General features: G+C 58.9%; 1 protein-coding gene across 1 annotated transcript; it reads left to right on the top strand.

Annotated features, from left to right (window-relative positions):
- The first annotated feature begins 2,678 nt into the window (after positions 1-2,678).
- LOC134174142 (histone lysine demethylase PHF8-like) lies at positions 2,679-9,707 on the top strand. The gene is made up of 5 exons (XM_062638825.1): positions 2,679-2,778; positions 3,548-3,633; positions 5,335-5,443; positions 6,850-7,010; positions 9,496-9,707. Exons 1-5 carry the CDS (start codon positions 2,681-2,683, stop codon positions 9,690-9,692), a joined length of 651 nt encoding a protein of 216 aa, XP_062494809.1. The 5' UTR covers positions 2,679-2,680; the 3' UTR covers positions 9,693-9,707.
- Positions 9,708-11,562: the final 1,855 nt, after the last annotated feature.

Raw genomic sequence — 11,562 nt, 5'->3', positions numbered from 1 at the left:
CAACACCCCAATATAAGGGGGGGTCCCCAATATAAAGGGGGGGTCCCCGATATAAAGGGGGGACCCCAATATAAAGGGGGGTCCCCAATATAAAGGGGGGTCCCCAATATAAGGGGGGGTCCCCAATATCTGACCTTGCCCCCCCCCACACCCCCATATAAGAGGGGGTCCCCAATATCTGACCTTGACCCCCCCATTATCCCCTAGGGGACCTCATCGTGGAGCACCCGAGGGCCCCCCCCAAAATGGGGAGGGGTCCCCCCGCCCCCCCCCAAAAGCAGGCTCCGGGGGGGGGGAGGGGGCGGCAACCCCATCCCACCAGGGGCTGAGTGAGGGGGAGGCCCCCCTTGGAGCCCCAAAACCTCCTCTTTTTACCCCAAAATCCCCTCGTTCCACCCCAAAACCTCCTCATTTTACACCAAAATCCCCTCATTTTGTCCCCACCCCCCCTCATTTCACACCAACCCCCTTCATTTTACCCCAACCCCCCCATTTTACCTGAAAACCTTCTCATTTTACACCAAAATCCCCTCATTTCACCCCAAAATCCTCTCATTTCACCCCCAAATCCCCTCATTTCACCCCAAAACCCCTCATTTTACCCCAAAACCCCCTCATTTCACCCCAAAATCTGCTCATTTCACCCCATAAATCACCTCATTTCACCCCCAAACCCCTCATTTTAACCCAAAACCTCATTTCACCCCAAACCCCTCATTTCACCCCAAAATCCTCTCATTTCACCCCAAAATCCCCTCATTTCACCCCAATCCCCCTCATTTTACCCCCAAATCCCCATTTTACCCCAAACTGCCCCCATTTTACCTCAAAACTTTCTCATTTTACCCCAAAATCCCCTCATTTCTCCCCAAAACCCCCTTGTTTTGACCCCCATTGGTTAACCCCCAATTTTCAGCCCCCAAATCGCCTCTTTTTGCCCCAAAATCCACTTTTGGGGGGGATTAGACCCCCCCATCTGTAACCCCCAATGTTCAGCCCCAAAATCGCCTCATTTTACCCCAAACCCCCCCCTTTTTTTGAGCCATTCCCCCCTTTTCCCCTCCCCCCCCAACCCCCACTTTCCAGACCCAAACCCCCCTTTTTTCACCCCAAACCTCCCCTCATTTGGGGCCTGGCCCTCATTTTACGCCTTTCCCCACTTTGCAGACCCAAAATCTCCTCTTTTCACCTCAAACCCCCCCTTTTTGGCCTCCCCTTGGCAGGACCTCACTTCAAGCCCCAAATTTGCCTCATTTCACCCCAAAACCCCATTTCGCGGCCTAAGCCCCTTTGTCCCCCCCCCCACGACGCAAACCCAGTTTTGAACCCCAAACCAGCCTCATTTCACCCCAAAATCCCTGCTTTTCACCCCCAAAATACCCAGAGCCTCAAACCCATCATTTTTCACCACAAAACCACCGGTTTTCATCCCAAAACCACCGTTTTTTCACCCAAAACCCCACCAAAGGCCTGGGACTTCCCGTGGCAATGGGGAACTGGGCAGACTGGTTTTACTGGTGCCCCACCCCCCCCATACTGGTCCCGCCACCCCTCCCCCCTCTTTATCCCCTTTCCCCTCCCCCATTTTGGGCCTATTTCACTGCGTTTCCCCCCCATTTCCATCACCCTTTCAGCAGCCAGCGCCGTTTTGGGGTGAATTCCTGGGTTTCTTGGTCCTGAGGGGTGTGTTTCGAGTGTACTATTTTGGGGGGGAAATGGTTATAAAGCATCAAAACGCCCCAAAAAAAGCGAGCGAATGAAGCGTGGTCAATGGGGGGGGGGGAGAGGGGGGGCGCCACTCCCAAGATGGCGGCTCCCACAATGCACCGCGCACGGCGGGAAGGGCAGCCGCGCGCCCTCCCCAAGATGGCGGCGCCCTTTCCAAGATGGCGGCGCGGAGCGGTCAAGATGGCGGCGCCGGCGGCTCCGCCTTTTCCCCCTCCGTTTTCCCCCCTCCCCTCCGTTTCCGCGTTTGAATCCAACTTTCCCGGGCGGCCGGAGCCGGGCCCGAGCCGTGGCGGAGGCGAGGCCCGGGCCGGGAACGGGAGGCGGTAACGGGGAGGCGGCGGTGGAGCAGCGCTGGGGCGGGGTGGGGGGGGGGACACGGGACGAGGCCTGCGGCCTAAGGCCTGAGGCGGGAGGTGGAGGCCGCGCGGGGCCCTGTGGGCCTCTGAGGCGGGGGAAGGCCTCGGAGCGGAGCCGCGGGCCCTATAGGCCCTATAGGGGGTTAAAAGTGTGGGGGGAGAGCCCCCGTGGGGGGGGGGTTAGCCTTTTGGGGGTGTCTATAGGGAGCACAGAGGCCTGTGGACCCCTTGGGGGGTGCTCTAAGACCCTATAGTTTTGGGGGGGGGGAGGCCTTAAAGGCCCTATAGGGAGCTTTAAGAGCCCCCCCCGAGGGGGTAAAGGGGGTCACGTGTAGAAGGGGAGGGGGGGGTCATGTCCTGGGGTGGGGGGGGCATAGGGGTCTATAAGGGTCTATTGGGGTCTATAGGGGGCCATAGGGGTCTATAGGGGGGCCGCAGGGGTCTATAGGGGGCCACAGGGGTCTATAGGGGGCCACAGGGGTCTATAGGGGGCCATAGGGGTCTATAGGGGGGCCCCTAGGGGCCTATAGGGGGCTATAGGGGGCCATAGGGGGCTATAGGGGGCCATAGGGGCCTATAGGGGGCTATAGGGGGCCATGGCCTCGGTGCCCGTGTACTGCCTGTGCCGCCTGCCCTACGACGTCACCCGCTTCATGATCGAGTGCGATGGGTGCCAGGACTGGTTCCATGGCAGGTGGGGCATGGGACGGTACTGGGATGGATTGGGAGGCACTGGGGGTTTATTGGGGTGCACTGGGATGCACTGGGGGGTTATTGGGGTGCACTGGGGGGTTATTGGGGTGCATTGGGATGCACTGGGGGGTTGTTGGGATGCACTGGGGGGTTATTGGGGTGCACTGGGGGGTTATTGGGGTGCATTGGGATGCACTGGGGGGTTATTGGGGTGCATTGGGATGCACTGGGGGGTTGTTGGGGTGCACTGGGATGCACTGGGGTGCACTGGGGGGTTATTGGGATGCACTGGGGGTTATTGGGGTGCACTGGGATGCACTGGGGTGCACTGGGGGGTTATTGGGATGCACTGGGGGTTATTGGGTTGCACTGGGGGGTTATTGGGGTGCACTGGGGGGTTATTGGGGTGCACTGGGGTTTATTGGGGTGCATTGGGATGCACTGGGGAGTTATTGGGGTGCACTGGGATGCACTGGGGGGTTATTGGGGTGCACTGGGATGCACTGGGGGGTTATTGGGGTGCATTGGGATGCACTGGGGGGTTATTGGGGTGCACTGGGATGCACTGAGGGGTTATTGGGGTGCATTGGGATGCACTGGGGGGTTATTGGGGTGCATTGGGATGCACTGGGGGGTTATTGGGGTGCACTGGGATGCACTGGGGGGTTATTGGGGTGCATTGGGATGCACTGGGGAGTTATTGGGGTGCATTGGGATGCACTGGGGGGTTATTGGGGTGCATTGGGATGATCCTGAGCTGGTCCCTGCAGCTGCGTGGGGGTGGAGGAGGAGGCAGCGGCCGACATCGACCTTTACCATTGCCCCAAGTGCGAGGTCCTGCACGGCCCCTCCGTCAGTGAGTGCCTATGGGGCAGGGGGAGGCCCTATGGGGGGAGCTCCTATGGGTGGGGGCGTCCCCCTGGGCTCCTTTTCCCCTATAGGGCTGGGTCTGTGCCATACAGGGCAGGAGCTGGGTCCTGTAGGGGCCCTATGGGGTCAGGTCTGAGGCAGGGGGGACTGGGTGTGGGCCCTATAGGGCCGTATGGGGCTGGGGAAGTGTGGTCCATGCCCAGTCCCTATGGATCCATGTGTGCTTGGTCCATATGGATCAGTCTGCCCCTGGGCCATGTGGCTCCATGCGTGCTGGATCCATATGGATCTATCCATCCCTGATCTGTATGGATCCAGATGTGCCAGGTCCGTGTGTGTGCTGGATCCATACGGATATATCCATCCCTGATTTGCATGGATCCAGATGTGCCAGGTCCGTGTGCGTGCTGGATCCATATGGATCCATCCATCCCTGATCTGTATGGATCCAGATGTGCCAGGTCCGTGTGTGTGCTGGATCCATACGGATCCATCCATCCCTGATCTGTATGGATCCAGATGTGCCAGGTCCGTGTGTGTGCTGGATCCATATGGATCCATCCATCCCTGATCTGTATGGATCCAGATGTGCCAGGTCCGTGTGTGTGCTGGATCCATATGGATCCATCCATCCCTGATCTGTATGGATCCAGATGTGCCAGGTCCATGTCTGGTCCATGTCTGCTGGATCCATGCGGATCCATCCATCCCTGATCTGTTTGGATCCAGATGTGTCAGTTCTGTGTGGCTCCATCCATGTCTGGTCCATGTGGCTCCATGTGTGCTGGATCCATCCATCCCTGATCTGTATGGATCCAGATGTGCCAGGTCCATATGGCTCCATCCATGTCTGGTCCATGTGTGCTGGATCCATATGGATCCATCCATCCCTGATCTGTATGGATCCAGATGTGCCAGGTTCATATGGCTCCATCCATGTCTGGTCCATGTGTGCTGGATCCATATGGATCCATCCATCCCTGATTTGTATGGATCCAGATGTGCCAGGTCCACGTGGCTCCATGCGTGCTGGATCCATGCGGATCCATCCCTCCCTGCTCCCTATGGATCCCTCCCTGCTCCCTATGGATCCCTCCCTGCTCCCTATGGATCCCTCCCCACAGATCCCTCCCCACGGATCCCTCCCCGTGGATCCCTCCCTGCTCCCCCCGGATCCCTCCCCCCGGATCCCTCCCCCCGGATCCCTCCCCATGGATCCCTCCCTGCTCCCCATGGATCCCTCCCCATGGATCCCTCCCCATGGATCCTTCCCCACGGATCCCTCCCCACGGATCCCTCCCTGCTCCCCACGGATCCCTCCCCGCTCCCCACGGATCCCTCCCCACGGATCCCTCCCTGCTCCCCACGGATCCCTCCCTGCTCCCCATGGATCTCTCCCCATGGATCTCTCCCCATGGATCTCTCCCCATGGATCCCTCCCCATGGATCCCTCCCCACGGTTCCCTCCCCACGGATCCCTCCCCACGGATCCCTCCCTGCTCCCCATGGATCCCTCCCCACGGATCCCTCCCCACGGATCCCTCCCCACGGATCCCTCCCCGTGGATCCCTCCCTGCTCCCCATGGATCCCTCCCCATGGATCCCTCCCCATGGTTCCCTCCCTGCTCCCCACGGATCCCTCCCCACGGATCCCTCCCCACGGATCCCTCCCTCCCTCTCTCGGCAGTGAAGCGGCGCCGGGGCCCTCCGAAGCCCGCGGAGCCGGAGCCGCCGCGCCCGGTCCGCACCGGGAGCGCTCAGTTCATCCGGGAGTTGCGGGGCCGGACCTTCCCCAGGTGAGGGGCCCTATGGGAACCGGGCCCTATAGGAGCCGGGCCCTATAGGAACCGGCTGCGTCCCCCCATAGGAGCCACATTGAGCCACTGGAGGACCTATAGGAGCCATCGCGCTGCTGTAGGAGCCCTCCAGAGGCTCTATGGGGCTGGTAGGAGCTCCACAAGCATCTTGAGATGGTTCTTATAGGATCTATAGGGCCTGGGTCAGCCATTTGGGAGCCCCAACCACTTCCAAACCCATTGTAGGACCTATAGGAGCTTCTCAACCGTCTCCAAACCCATCGTAGCACCTATAGGAGCTTCTCAACCATCTCCAAATCCATTGTAGCACCCATAGGAGCTCCTCAACCCCCTTTAAACCCATTGTAGCACCTGTAGGAGCTTCTCAACCACCTTTAAAGCCACTGTAGAACCTATAGGAGCTACTCAGCCAGCTTTAAAATCATTGTAGGACCTATAGGAACTTCTCAACCATCTTCAAAGCCATTGTAGGACCTATAGGAGCTCCTCAACCATCTCCAAACCCGTTGTAGCACCCGTAGGAGCTCCTCAACCCCCTTTAAACTCATCGTAGCACCTATAGGAGCTCCTCAACCATCTCCAAACCCATTGTAACCCCCATAGGAGCTCCTCAACCATCTCCAAACCCATTGTAGCCCCCATAGGAGCTCCTCAACCCCCTTTAAACCCATTGTAACCCCCATAGGAGCTCCTCAACCATCTCCAAACCCATCGTAGCCCCCATAGGAGCTCCTCAACCATCTCCAAACCCATTGTAACCCCCATAGGAGCTCCTCAACCATCTCCAAACCCATTGTAACCCCCATAGGAGCTCCTCAACCATCTCCAAACCCATCGTAGCACCTATAGGATCTCCTCAACCATCTCCAAACCCATCGTAGCACCTATAGGAGCTCCTCAACCATCTCCAAACCCATCGTAGCACCTATAGGAGCTCCTCAACCATCTCCAAACCCATCGTAGCACCTATAGGAGCTCCTCAACCATCTCCAAACCCATCGTAGCACCTGTAGGAGCTCCTCAACCATCTCCAAACCCATCGTAGCACCTATAGGAGCTCCTCAACCATCTCCAAACCCATCGTAACCCCTATAGGAGCTCCTCAACCATCTCCAAACCCATCGTAGCCCCCATAGGAGCTCCTCAACCATCTCCAAACCCATTGTAACCCCCATAGGAGCTCCTCAACCATCTCCAAAGCCATTGTAGCCCCCATAGGAGCTCCTCAACCATCTCCAAACCCATTGTAACCCCCATAGGAGCTCCTCAACCATCTCCAAACCCATCGTAGCCCCCCTAGGAGCTCCTCAACCCTCTCTAGCCCCCCCCCCGCAGCCCCTATAGGGTCTATAGGTGCCCGTACTGACCCGTGCTCCGTGTCCCAGCGCCGACGAGGTCCTGCTCCGGCCCAGTGGGGCGCAGCTCACGGTCGAGTACCTGGAGGAGAAGACTTTCAGCGTCCCCATCCTGGTGGCTCGCAAGGAGGGGCTGGGGATGACGCTACCCCCCCCCACCTTCACCCCCCGCGACGTCGAGCACTACGTGGGTGAGTGTGGGGGGGGCCTATAGGGTCTATAGGGGGTGGGTGGGGGTCCCTTGGGATCAGTCTATGGGGGTTCTATAAGGGGTTCAGGGGGCTTGGGGGGTCCCTGTGACTGCTCCATAGGGGTCTGTAGGGGTTTGGGATCCCCATGGCTGCTCCATAGGGGTCTATAGGGGGTGGGTGGGGGTCCCTTGGGGTCAGTCTATGGGGGTTCTATAAGGGGTTCAGGGGGCTTGGGGGGTCCCTGTGACTGCTCCATAGGGGTCTGTAGGGGTTTGAGGGGGTTTGGGGTCCCCATGACTGCTCCATAGGTTTCTATAGGGGTCTATAGGAGTTTGGGGTCCCCATGGATGCTCCATACGGGTCTATAGGGGGTGGGTGGGGGTCCCTTGGGATCAGTCTATGGGGGTTCTATAAGGGGTTCAGGGGGCTTGGGGTGTCCCTGTGACTGCTCCATAGGGGTCTGTAGGGGTTTGGGGTCCCCATGGATGCTCCATACGGGTCTATAGGGGGTGGGTGGGGGTCCCTTGGGATCAGTCTATGGGGGTTCTATAAGGGGTTCAGGGGGCTTGGGGTGTCCCCGTCATTGCTCCATAGGGGTCTATAGGGGTTTGGGATCCCATGGCTGCTCCATATGGGTCTATAGGGGGTGGGTGGGGGTCCCTGTTAGCGGTCTGTAGGGGTCTATAGGGGTTCATGAAGGTTTGGGGGGGTCCCTGTGACTTGCCTATAGGGGTTCAGAGGGGTTTGGGGTCCCCATGACCAGTCTATCTTGGTCTATAGGGGTTCAGAGGGGTTTGGGGTCCCTGTTATTGGTCTCTGGGGGTCTCTAGGGGTCTATTGGGGTTTGGGGTCCCTGTTATCGGTCTATGGGGGTTCAGAGGGGTTTGGGGGTCCCTGTTATTGGTCTGTGGGGGATCTATAGGGGTTCAGGGGGGTTTGGGGTCCTTGTTATCAGTCTCTAGGGGTTCAGGGGTTTGGGGTCCCTGTTATCAGTCTATAGGGGTTCAGAGGGGTTTGGGGTCCCTGTTATCGGTCTATGGGGGTCTATAGGGGTCTATTGGGGTTTGGGGTCCCTGTTATCAGTCTCTAGGGGTTCAGAGGGGTTTGGGGTCCCTGTTATCAGTCTATAGGGGTTCAGAGGGGTCTCTGGGGGTTCAGGGGGTTCAGGGGTTTGGGGTCCCTGTTATTGGCCTATGGGGGTTCAGAGGGGTTTGGGGTCCCTGTTATTGGTCTATAGGGGTTCAGGGGTTTGGGGTCCCTGTTATTGGTCTATAGGGGTTCAGGGGTTTGGGGTCCCTGTTATCGGTCTATGGGGGTTCAGGGGTTTGGGGTCCCTGTTATTGGTCTATGGGGGTTCAGGGGTTTGGGGTCCCTGTTATTGGTCTATGGGGGTTCAGGGGTTTGGGGTCCTGTTATTGGTCTATGGGGGTTCAGGGGTTTGGGGTCCCTGTTATCGGTCTATAGGGGTTCAGGGGTTTGGGGTCCCTGTTATTGGTCTATGGGGGTTCAGAGGGGTTTGGGGTCCCTGTTATTGGTCTGTTAGGGGTTGGGGTCCCTATGGGGGGTTCAGGGGTTTGGGGTCCCTGTTACTGGTCTATGGGGGTTCAGAGGGGTTTGGGGTCCCTGTTATTGGTCTATGGGGGTTCAGAGGGTTTGGGGTCCCTGTTATCGGTCTATGGGGGTCTATAGGGGTTCAGAGGGGTTTGGGGTCCCTGTTACTGGTCTATGGGGGTTCAGGGGTTTGGGGTCCCTGTTACTGGTCTATGGGGGTTCAGGGGTTTGGGGTCCCTGTTACTGGTCTATGGGGGTTCAGGGGTTTGGGGTCCCTGTTATCGGTCTATAGGGGTTCAGAGGGGTTTGGGGTCCCTGTTATTGGTCTATAGGGGTTCAGGGGGGTTTGGGGTCCCTGTTATCGGTCTATGGGGGTTCAGGGGTTTGGGGTCCCTGTTACTGGTCTATGGGGGTTCAGAGGGGGTTCAGAGGGGTTTGGGGTCCCTGTTATCGGTCTGTGGGGGTTCAGAGGGGGTTCAGGGGTTTGGGGTCCCTGTTACTGGTCTATAGGGGTTCAGGGGTTTGGGGTCCCTGTTATCAGTCTATGGGGGTTCAGGGGTTTGGGGTCCCTGTTATTGGTCTATGGGGGTTCAGGGGTTTGGGGTCCCTGTTATTGGTCTATGGGGGTTCAGGGGTTTGGGGTCCCTGTTATTGGTCTATAGGGGTTCAGGGGGGTTTGGGGTCCCTGTTATTGGTCTATGGGGGTTCAGGGGTTTGGGGTCCCTGTTATTGGTCTATAGGGGTTCAGGGGTTTGGGGTCCCTGTTATTGGTCTATGGGGGTTCAGGGGTTTGGGGTCCCTGTTATTGGTCTATAGGGGTTCAGGGGTTTGGGGTCCCTGTTACTGGTCCCTGGGGCTCCGTATGGGCTCAGGGGGGTGGGGGCTCCCCGTGCCCCCCGCCATGGGGCTCCCTGGGCTCCTCGCTGCCCCACAGGCGCTGAGAGGGTCATCGAGGTGCTGGATGTGGGGCGCCAGGCCCCGTGCCGCATGCGCCTGGGGGACTTCGTCTCCTACCTGGGGGGGCCCCGGCGCGACCGCGTCCTCAACGTCAGCAGCCTCGAGTTCTCCGACACCCGGTGGGTCCCAGCGCCACCAGTATGGCCCAGTATGGACCAGTATAACCCAGTGTAACCCAGTATGGCCCCAGTATAACCCAGTATGGACCAGTATAACCCAGTATAACCCAGTATAACCCAGTATAACCCAGTATGGCCCAGTATGGCCCAGTATGGACCTGTATAACCCAGTGTAACCCAGTATGGCCCAGTATGGACCAGTATGGACCTGTATAACCCAGTGTAACCCAGTATAGCCCCAGTATAACCCAGTATGGACCAGTATGGACCAATATAACCCAGTATAACCCAGTATGGCCCAGTGTAGCCCAGTATGGCCCAGTATGGACCAATATAACCCAGTATAACCCAGTATGGACCAGTATAACCCAGTATGGCCCCAGTATAACCCAGTATGGCCCAGTATGGACCAGTATAACCCAGTGTAACCCAGTATAACCCAGTATAACCCAGTATGGCCCATTGTAGCCCAGTATGGCCCAGTATGGACTAGTGTAACCCAGTATAACGCAGTATGGCCCCAGTATAACCCAGTATGGCCCCAGTATGGCCCCGTATAGCCCACTATGGCCCAGTATAGCCCAGTGTATCCCATTATATTCCAGTCCTTCACCCCATAGGGGCCTCAGTCCCCCCATAGGGCTCCCATCACCTCAATGGGCTCCTCTCATCCTATAGGGATGTCCCTCACCCCATAGGCTCCCAGTCACCCCATAGGGGTCTCCCTCACCCCACAGCGGTATCCCTCACCCCCATAGGGTTGTTCCTCACCCCATAGGGGTATCCCTCACCCCATAGGGATGTCTCTCACCCCATAGGCTCCCAGTCACCCCATGGGGTATCCCTCACCTCATAGGCTCTCAGTCACCCCATAGGGGTCTCCTTCACCCCACAGGGTTATCCCTCACCTCATAGGCTCCCAGTCACCCCATAGGGGTATCCCTCACCCCATAGGCTCCCAGTCACCCTAGGGCTCTCCCCCCCCTCGCAGGCTCCCAGTCACCCCTAGGGCTCTCCTGCACCCCATAGCCTCCCAGTCACCCCATAGGGTTATCCCTCACCCCACAGTGGTATCCCCCACCCCATAGGCTCCCAGTCACCCCCTAGGGCTCCCAGTCACCCCCCAGGCTCTCAGTCACCCCCAGGTCTCCGCCCCATTGCAGGCTCCCAGTCACCCCATAGGGGTCTCCCTCACCCCATAGGCTCTCAGTCAACCCATAGGCTCCCAGTCACCCCAGGTCTCTGCCCCATCTCAGGCTCTCAGTCACCCCCTAGGGGTATCCCCCCCCATAGGCTCCCAGTCACCCCATAGGCTCTCAGTCACCCCCTAGGGCTCCCAGTCACCCCCAGGTCTCTGCCCCATCGCAGGCTCTCAGTCACCCCCTAGGGCTCTCAGTCACCCCCTAGGTCTCTCCCTCACCCCATAGGCTCCCAGTCACCCCCTAGGGCTCTCAGTCACCCCATAGGCTCTCAGTCACCCCATAGGCTCCCAGTCACCCCAGGTCTCCGCCCCATCTCAGGCTCTCAGTCACCCCCTAGGGGTATCCCCCCCCATAGGCTCCCAGTCACCCCATAGGCTCCCAGTCACCCCCTAGGGGTCTCCCCCCCCATAGGCTCCCAGTCACCCCAGGTCTCCGCCCCATCTCAGGCTCCCTGTCACCCCCTAGGGGTATCCCCCCCATAGGCTCCCAGTCACCCCCTAGGGCTCTCAGTCACCCCCATAGGGGTCTCCCCCCCATAGGCTCCCAGTCACCCCAGGTCTCCGCCCCATCGCAGGCTCTCAGTCACCCCCTAGGGGTCTCCCTCACCCCATAGGCTCCCAGTCACCCCATAGGGCTCTCCCTCACCCCACAGTGGTATCCCCCACCCCATAGGCTCCCAGTCACCCCATAGGGGTATCCCTCACCCCATAGGGATGTCTCTCA

Source organism: Pezoporus occidentalis, unplaced genomic scaffold (assembly GCF_034315485.1).
Source record: "Pezoporus occidentalis ecotype Australia unplaced genomic scaffold, CSIRO_AGI_Poc_V1 ctg584, whole genome shotgun sequence".
Classification (NCBI taxonomy): domain Eukaryota; kingdom Metazoa; phylum Chordata; class Aves; order Psittaciformes; family Psittacidae; genus Pezoporus; species Pezoporus occidentalis.
This window is presented reverse-complemented; position numbering and strand designations above follow the sequence as displayed.

Bases quoted from the DNA above. Each gene is read 5' to 3' on its own strand.
- LOC134174142 (XM_062638825.1), top strand. From the start codon at position 2,681: ATGGCCTCGGTGCCCGTGTACTGCCTGTGCCGCCTGCCCTACGACGTC. The intron at 5,444-6,849 runs GTGAGGGGCCCT...TCCGTGTCCCAG, and splicing joins CGGGGCCGGACCTTCCCCAG to CGCCGACGAGGTCCTGCTCC. The intron at 7,011-9,495 runs GTGAGTGTGGGG...GCTGCCCCACAG, and splicing joins CGACGTCGAGCACTACGTGG to GCGCTGAGAGGGTCATCGAG.